Source organism: Alexandromys fortis, unplaced genomic scaffold (assembly GCF_014885135.2).
Source record: "Alexandromys fortis isolate MF-2015 unplaced genomic scaffold, M_Fortis_MF-2015_v1.1 scaffold_229, whole genome shotgun sequence".
In the NCBI taxonomy this organism is placed as follows: Eukaryota; Metazoa; Chordata; class Mammalia; order Rodentia; family Cricetidae; genus Alexandromys; species Alexandromys fortis.
The window spans coordinates 1,420,595-1,430,248 of NW_026068122.1; the positions used below are offsets into that span (position 1 = coordinate 1,420,595).

At 33.0% G+C, this 9,654-nt stretch overlaps 2 protein-coding genes across 2 annotated transcripts; both read left to right on the forward strand.

The window, feature by feature from the left end:
• On the forward strand, positions 1-930 carry LOC126490475 (olfactory receptor 4K3-like). Its single transcript, XM_050125411.1, has one exon. It carries the CDS (start codon positions 1-3, stop codon positions 928-930), a length of 930 nt encoding a protein of 309 aa, XP_049981368.1.
• A 7,599-nt stretch (positions 931-8,529) lies between these two features.
• On the forward strand, positions 8,530-9,447 carry LOC126490471 (olfactory receptor 4K3-like). The gene has a single exon (XM_050125408.1). The coding sequence runs from the start codon at positions 8,530-8,532 to the stop codon at positions 9,445-9,447; it is 918 nt and encodes a 305-aa protein (XP_049981365.1).
• The last annotated feature ends 207 nt before the right edge of the window (positions 9,448-9,654 follow it).

Genomic DNA, 9,654 nt, shown 5'->3' on the forward strand with positions numbered 1-9,654 from the left:
ATGGAAGAAGCAAACCACTCTGTGGTGTCTGAATTTATTTTGCAGGGACTTTGTAACTCAAGGGAACTACAGATCTTCCTCCTGTTGCCATTTTCTACCCTCTACCTGATGACTGTGGTAGGCAACCTCTTTGTGGTGATATTAATCATCACTGATCATCATCTTCATTTCCCCATGTACTTTCTGTTAGCCAATCTCTCGTTTTCTGACTTCTGCCTATCCTCGGTTACTACCCCCAAACTGATCACAGACCTTACAAAAGAAAATAAAACCATTTCCTTCGGGGGCTGCATGAGCCAGATCCTCTTTGTGCATTTCTTTGTAGGGGGTGAGATGGTTCTCCTTGTAACAATGGCCTATGACCGCTATGTGGCCATCTGCAGGCCACTCCACTACACCAGCATCATGGATAGTCAGAAGTGCATCTGGCTCGTTTTGATATCATGGATCATTGGATTTGTGCATGGTGTTAGTCAACTGATTCTGATTTTGGAGCTACCTTTTTGTGGACCTAGAATGATAGACAGCTTTTTCTGTGATATTCCTTTAGTGATAAAATTAATCTGCATGAATACTGATACTCTGGATATTGTGATGAATGCTGAGAGTGGTGTTGTAGCAACAGCTTGTTTCATTCTCTTGCTGATATCTTATACTTACCTTCTATTAACTGTTCGGCTTCACTCTAAAGATGGCTCATCAAAAGGTTCATCAAAGGCACTCTCTACCTGCACCTCCCATATCATAGTGGTTGTGCTGTTCTTTGGTCCTGTCATTTTCATCTATCTGTGGCCAGTCAACATCACATGGGTGGATAAGTTTCTTGCTGTATTTTACTCAGTCATCACACCTCTCCTGAATCCAGCCATCTATACACTGAGAAATAGAGATATTAAGAATGCCATAAAGAAGCTGATAAGTCACATGTGAGATTTTGAATAATTTTTAGACATCTTACATTATTAGGAAATTTATTGTATACATACAATTTTATACAAATTTTAATGGAAATTGATTCTTAAAATAACTTGTTTCTGTATTCTATAACTTGTAATTAGTATATGGTTATGAAAATAACCATTATAAGAATATATTCAAAATTGTAATACTTATAGTTTTACCACTTAGAATGAACAATAGTCCACACAATGTACTTATGTATATTGAATAGTAGAAAATGATGATAAAGTTGCAAAAATAATGACATTATGAGTGTTTCCAAAGTTGTACAACTCACTTTAATTAGATTGTTAGTAACAAAATACTCTGAATTATTTTTTAATTTTGCTACCTTTTAAAATAACATTATACATCAATCTTAATTCTATCTTTGTAAAAGAACAGATTGAAGTTATTTGTGAAAATTGCTAGAAATCAAATTCTAAACAAATCTACATCATCATGATAACTGCCTCTTATTGATATAATGTTTGACAGTTTTCAAGGCTTATTATTCATATGAATTCAGGATTTTTTTACATTTTATTCCTTAGCTAAAAGGACAATCTGTTTATAATATTTGAATATACTTTCATCAGTTCACAAATTATTTGCATGATCACAATATTGTAATATATAATGAAATAACATAACTGCCAAGGCCCATTCGATAAACATTATCTGCACTTGATAATATGGTATTCATAATAATTCATATTATTTACCATTTTCTGTAGTGTGTCATTTGCTGGATAAACTATATTATACATGTTGAGAATAACTTGAATTTCTACTAAACAGATCTGAAAATCAGAACTTCTTGCATATCATACCAATGGTTCTTAAGTTTAGGGTTAAAATCAACCTATATGTATATTCTAATAAGTTAGAGGTTTTTATATCATAAATTACCTAACAAACCCCAAAATACCTGTATCATGTTTTCTCAAAATCATATGACTACAGATAAGCATTGGTCATATATGGCCACAGACTTTGATATGTACATATGTACAGATTCTAGATTCTTTTTCAGAAAAAAATGTATCTCTAGCATGAATATAGATTTAACTCTCAACAATTTTGTCACCATATTTTAGTTAATTATGTTCTTTGACAGTATCTGTGATAAGCTGATTATATCTGATACAGTCTCTGACCTCTTATATCTCTTCTACACTTATTATCCTTGTTCCTCAGCCACACAAACCATAGGAGTGACTTTCTTCTTTTTCTTTTCTCCTTTGGTGAGTAAGTGTATTCTTATTACTTAAGTATAGTTGCATTATCATAAGAGAACTTCCAAAGTTGAGTGGTTTGGGACAAGGAAATGATGACATGGACTGCAGTGGCTATTTGTTTCCAATTTGCTCAGTTTCTCTTCAGCTTCATTTAATCCTTTTGTATTTTTATTTTAAATACTTTATTAGCTTGTATTCATTGTAGAAGATCCTACTTTTTAGCATAAAAGCTTTTTCCACAGACACCATGAACTTTCATCATACTCATCCCACACTGCCCTCTCTGCCCCTCCTCCCTGCTTCCCTTTGGTACCCTTCCTCACCCCAAACAGTACTATTTTTAATTTTAGGTCTTTTTTTAAATTTAGATTTTAAAAAAATCTGTTTGTTTCCCAGAATCTGGTTTCTTTCACACAGCATGATGAGCTTTAGTTATATCAGCTTTTATGAAAACAATATTAATTTTGTTCTTTTGTGGCTACATAAAACTCTACTGTGTATAAATTCACAATTCTTCATCCATCTTGGTAGATGACTAGATTGATATTTTCTTATTCTTCATCACACCATTTAAGCCTTTTTCTTAAACTATTAACATTCAAGCTGTTAATAAAAGTGATGATTTGAATAAGAACAGGCTCATAGATTTGAAGGCTTGGTCACCGGGGTGTGGCATTATTTGAAAGGATTAGTGACTTTCAACATTCTTATATGTTTGTTTAGCTTTGTGATCCATGACTTTCTAAGTGTCCATTGTTTGCAACTATCCCTGGGGCACTATGATCTCTTCAGTAGGTGGTCTCAACTGAAAAAAAAAAATGCCTGGCACTGGTTCCAGAATCATCAGTAGCTCACAGTTCATCAAGGAGAGGTAACAGCACATAGGTATTCTCTTATTTTTGATTGACTATTGATGATTTTCTTGTGTGGCACCCGGGAAAGGAAGCTTTGGTACCACGACTGCATTAACTATGCCAGGCCTACAAGATTACATTTCACAGTTCTTGCATTATTTCTGATCCCTTTCTCATTCTTTCTCAGGACTATTTTATAAGTCATGTGAAGTCTGCAGACTTTACCTGCCCAAAGTCATATTATAACAAGAGAAACACCTTAAGGATTCTTTAAAAAACTATACAGTTAAACTATAAAATGACCTCTGATTGCCTGTATAGTTTCTAAGAATATAAATTTTACTTAAATTTTAACAATTATTTCAATGACATATCTTGTAATGTGTGTTTCAAAAAGGGCAATGGAGGTCAGTGAGGGATCTCTGCAGGTAAAAAAGTTTCCTGTCAAACCAGAGTTAAATCCCCTGAAACCTACGTGGTGGAAGAAGAGTTTCCACTCCGTGAGATTTGCTCTAACATCAACAAATAGTCCCATACATGCACACACGAAATAAGTAAATAAATAAATGTTGACAGTAACCAAAGCAGCACGTCTGGTCCTAGCCATGTATGCTTAACAGCTTAAAGCAGTGATCAAAAAAAGAGAAGTATAAATACACAATTGAGACAGATTTGGAGAAAAATAAACTACTAGACGAGTCATAATATGTTTAAAAAATGTATGTAGGCTTAAGAAAAAAAGAAAATGGGTATAGGCAGTGATAAAAAATATTTTAAAAAATAAAATAAGGTCTTTAAAGAAACATTAAGGTAATATAAAAGTGAACAGAAAGTCATAGATTAAAGGAGTAAAGATAATAAATATTATACAGTAAAAGAGTAAGAAATAAAAGCCTTATTAACATGGAATATGCAAATATTACTTTTACTGTCTCTTTAAAGATTTTGTTACTAAAACTACATTTGAAAGCTAAACTGAATGCATGGAAAAAGAAAGTGGGGAGTCATCCAACGAGGAAACAAGGCATGTATGAAATGAGGTAATGCCACAGCCATGTGGCATTACATAGATTAATAGAAATGGATTAATTTAAGTTGTAAGAGCTTTCTAGAAACACACCTGAGTCATTGGCCAAACAATGTTGTAATTAATATAGTTTCTGTGTGATTATTGAGGTCTGGGCAGCTAGGAAATAAAAGTTCAGTCTCCATTTACAGTAATTTTTGTTTGTAACCAAATAAATGCTACACACACACACACACACACACACATACACACACAGAGTATTAGGCAATTAGTAGAAATCTCTAATAAAACAGCACTGGGATTTCTATCATTAAAATGACACAATGTAATAAATATAGCGTAATTTGCAGAATAGTTAGTTTATAAAAGTGGTTTTATTATTTTTAATCACCATTTTATATCTTTATATGTTGTATTATTCTGAGTAATTATTTAAATGTTGTAAATGAACTCAATCTGTGCATCTGACATCTGCAGTAAATTGAGCACACACAATAAAATATATGCCAGATGTATCAGGCCAAGTGATTCAGTTTGTGAAAAAATATTGGTGTTCACAGTTATTAAGAAATCCAGCTAGATATAATTAACATGTTACTGTAAAAGCATTAATATGAAAATAACAGAAATCACTGTACCCTCTACTGGGTAGTTTTGTGCATCAATTTGACATACACTGGAGCCATCAGAGGAAGGATCCTCAGCTGAGGAAATGTGTCCTTGAAATTCAGCTGTAAGGCATTTTCTTATTTATTCATCAGTAGGGGTGGGCCCAGCCTGTGGTTTGTGGTGCCATCCTTGGGCTGCTTGTCCTTGTTTTATAAGAACATGGGCTGAGCAAGCCGGGCTAAGCAAGCCAGTAAGCAGCTCCCATCCATGGCCTCTGTATCAGCTCCTGCTTCTGGGATTCTTCCCTGTTTTGTGTTCCTCTCCTGTCTGCCTTCAGTGATGAACATCAATACTAAGTGTAAGCCTAATAAACCCTTTCCATCCCATCTTGCTTTTTGGTCCTGGTGTTTCTTTCCAATATAAAAACTCTAGCTATGTCACTATCTAAGTAGGAGAACTCAAAAAATTAGGGGCTTGAGAAACATGAAGAAATCTTTGTAAATCAAACTGAAACAATATAATACACAACAAAACACAAATAATCTGTGTCAGAAATAACATGTAATACGCTTGTATCCACTTTTACTTACATAACTATCATGTGGTTCAGGGAGGCCTTGAACCTATGGTTTTCCTGACTCAGCATCTTGCATGCGAAGTAGAAGCATAAGCTGCCTTACCTATTTAAACTTCATCTTATGTGATCTCCTGATCATTACACTTCGATTTTAACTGTTATTCAGTGATCTCCACCTCTCATAAATGTAGCCAATAGGACATAGCACATGGATAAGTGAGGATACACAATGCCATTTTTCTATCAACAATTGGTTTTGAATCTGCTCCTCTGTTAAACACTACCCACTCCTAAACCAAATCCCTCAAGTTCCTGTCCCCACCTGCCCCTGGTCCATCCAAGAGATCTCTTCTATTTCCTGTTCTTTGGGAAATCCATATATAACCCTGTGGGTCCTCCTTGTTATCTCTCCTTTCAGTCTGTGAATTATTGCATAATTATTCTTTTCTTTGCAGTTAATATACAATTATGAATGAGTTCATACTATGTTTTTTTTTTATCCCAAGTTATCTCCTTCAGGATGACTCTTTCAAGTTGCATGTATTTTTATTCAATTTTCCTGATGTCATTGTTTTTAACAGCTGAAAGTTTTAATTGCATACACAGTTAAAAGTAAATTAGTTTTTTGAAATGGATGTAATGAACACTATAGTTAATGAAATAGAATTATGTGATCAAAAGTTGAAAGGAGATTTTAAATGATTTTAATGCACACAGTTTTTACATAAAGTACTAATAAGCAATTTCACTATAGTTATAGCTATCAAAATATAATTATGTTCTTATTAATTATATGTAATGAAATTAATTTGAAAAAGGACAAATTGTATAATCTAAAATAAAATCATTTGCATGATTCATATATGTGACAAGGGTTTATAATAAAGTATCAAAAGAAATTGAGAAAGAAAAAAATGTCTGTTGGCATTGCCTAGTGTGGAGATAATTGTCTAAATGGATATGTATACTACAGATGTTTTCTCGCTTTTTGAAATAATAATCTCATTTCATAACATGGGTGCATGTGTAATTAATGTAGTCATATACATATATACATACATACATACATACATACATACATACATACATACATGTGTGTGTGTGTCTTATACCACTAAAACTACATCTGTGTGGAGATCAGAACTCAGCTGAGTGAGTGGATTCTATCTCTCCATCTTGTTGATCCCAAAGTTTAGATTGGGTCATCAGGCTTGGCAACAAGTGACTTTAACTGCTACATGCAGCATCTCAATGTCCCATGTATTCATCTTTTTAAGTTGTCATAACACGTGCAAACTATTAACTCATATTTTCAAAAATATTTATAAAATTAAGGGAACAATGCCTCTTTATTATTCAACTCTCTTATGCAAATCAAGGAAAGCTGGAAGCTAGGGATTCCCCAAAGACTATGAAATCAAAAGGCTTTCCAACTTGAAGGTATTATTTCATGTGGAGAATGGGAAACCTTCCAAGGCAGTTATGGCTCTTGTCAGTGTATATAAGCCACACAGAATTGAAACATCTCAGCAACTCTGGTTATGGCAGAAACAATAATTTAAGAGTTTCAGATTCCTGGGAAAATCAGAGGAAACATCATCCAAAAGGGAAGATCTGCTTTATAAGGTGATTCTTGTACTGTGTGTGCATCACACACTGATTGTTGTACTTTAAATTTTATTGCAACTACCCACTTAAAGTTGATTTGTTTGTTTTAAATACTGTATGAGTTTACAGTGTTTTCAGCATTCATGGTTTTTTAACAGTTGTGAGTGACAAAAATATTGTAGTTTCCCCTTCCAACTAGAGCTTGAGGCATCTGGAAACACAATGCAGTTTTATACGCTCACATCTAAAGTTTTCTTAGGGTAACTTTAATATTATGTGATTATCTTTTGATTTTTGGGTTTTCTACTTCTCAAGATGAAAAAAAAACAATAGGGAAGTAGTTATTAAAAAAATAAAGGGGAATGAGAGGGACAATGATTAGAAAAATCATATTTCACTAGGAATTCACCAAATTAAAAAAAGATGTGAAAATGTCATTGATAGTCAAAGAGTTAAGTATGCTCAATTTTGAATACAATAAAATTAATTTTATGTAAGCTTGACCATTGTTGCTTTTGAAATTGACCATTTTTACTTATTTGTACTTGTATTTAAAATTGCAAATTATCTTGTTAGAATAGAAATGTCATTGATTTTCTTTAACCTCTCAAAATAAAATCTCCTATGATATAATTCATAATCTGAAACTGATATTTGGATTTGGAAACAGAGAGATCTTAATTAACACTAGTTTTAATCTACACATACATATTGTACATATATATGAAAATCCATACATATTGTTATTACTATTATATTTCAAGTACTAGTAAGGAAATTAAAAAAATCCCCTAGATTATTGACATATTAATCTTCTAATTTCAAACCTAAATTTAGTAGGAAAACTGAATATATTAAGAAAGACTACTCAAAAGAAATAAATAAAATGAGAGAGTTAAGGAAGGAAGAAAGGAAAAAAAAGAAATGAAACAGAAAGTTAAAGAGGCAGAGAAAGCAGCTTTCATCAATAAATTATTCAAATTATCTTACGAAATCTCACCATTTCTAGTTGAAAGTCTGTAAATATATGACAATAAATAACATCCCTCAGAACTAGTAGTACATTATTGTTTAGAGATACACTGCAATGCATAAGTCCAAAGAGTATGGAAAGACAATGCTAAAAAACGTATGCTTGGCATGTAATTTCTCAGTTTATTTGATGAACCATTTGTATCAAACATTAAATAGAATTTATTTGATTACATCTCTTCAAACGTAATCATGAATAGATTGGTGCCTGGGAATTTTGTGTTTATGTGTAAAATATGTCAATGGGTTTTCATTCTGCTATTTTGAGAGTCAAGAGACTGAACATACAGATCAGATATTTGTTGAAGAAAATTATCTCTGAACCCATTCCAAAAACTTAGATTGAGGGCAAAGAAAATATAAAATGAGTAACTGTTACTAATATTTTTAAACAACATATTCATGTGAATACCTATACAGATTATTTTTCTGATGTGTAATGTTTCTTTTTAATTTAGGAAAATTTCCCAATTAGAAAGAATATATAAACTCAAGGAAGCTATTTTAAATTTGGCTGGGTACAATGCTAAGATACAATATATATTCTTCTTAATTAATTCTGAACATAAAGTTATTGTTTCTGTTTCAGGAATTCTTAATTAGGCTCTGTCTTTCTCAACATTTTGGAGCCCAGTGTACTAAATGGAAGAAACAAATCAGTCAGTGGTGACTGAGTTTATTTTTCAGGGACTTTGCACCTCAAGGGAATTGCAGATTTTGCTCCTGTTGCCATTTTCTATCCTCTACCTGATGATTATGGTAGGCAACCTCTTTGTGGTGATTTTAATCATCATTGATCATCATCTCCATTCTCCTATGTATTATTTGTTGGCCAATCTTTCATTAATTGACTTCTGCCTTTCATCAGTTACTACCCCCAAACTGATCACAGACCTCACAAAAGAAAATAAAACCATTTCTTTCGGGGGTTGCATGAGCCAGATCCTCTTTGCACATTGCTTTGCAGGGGGTGAGATGGTGCTTCTTGTAACAATGGCCTATGACCGCTATGTGGCCATCTGCAGGCCACTCCACTACACCAGCATCATGGACAGACAGAAGTGTGTCTGGCTTGTTTTAATATCATGGATCATTGGATTTGTGCATGGCATTAGTCAACTGATTCTGATTTTGGAGCTTCCTTTTTGTGGACCTAGCGTGATAGACAGCTTTTTCTGTGATATTCCTTTGGTGATGAAATTAGCCTGCATGAATACTGATACTCTGAGAATCATAATAAATATTGACAGTGGTGTTTTAGCAATGATTTGTTTCATTTTCTTGCTGATATCTTACACTTATATTCTACTAACTGTTCAGATTCATTCTAAAGATGGTTCATCAAAGGCACTCTCTACTTGCACTTCCCATATCATAGTGGTTGTGCTATTCTTTGGTCCTATCATTTTTATCTATCTGTGGCCTGTCAGCATCACTTGGGTGGATAAGTTTCTTGCTGTATTTTACTCAGTCATCACACCTCTCCTGAATCCAGCCATATATACACTGAGAAATAGAGACATTAAGAATGCCTTAAAGAAGTCGTTAAATCACAGGTGAGTTCTGGAATAAGCTTTACACATCTTATTTTATCAGAAAATTCATGGTGTACACTCCATTTTATACAAATAACTTTTTTTCTGGAATTTATATAATATAACTAGCATATGGTTATGAAAATAGCCATTAAAAAATACATTAAAAATTGTAATAATTACAGTTTTACCACTAGAATGAGTAATAGCTCTGCATAAAATATGTATTTAA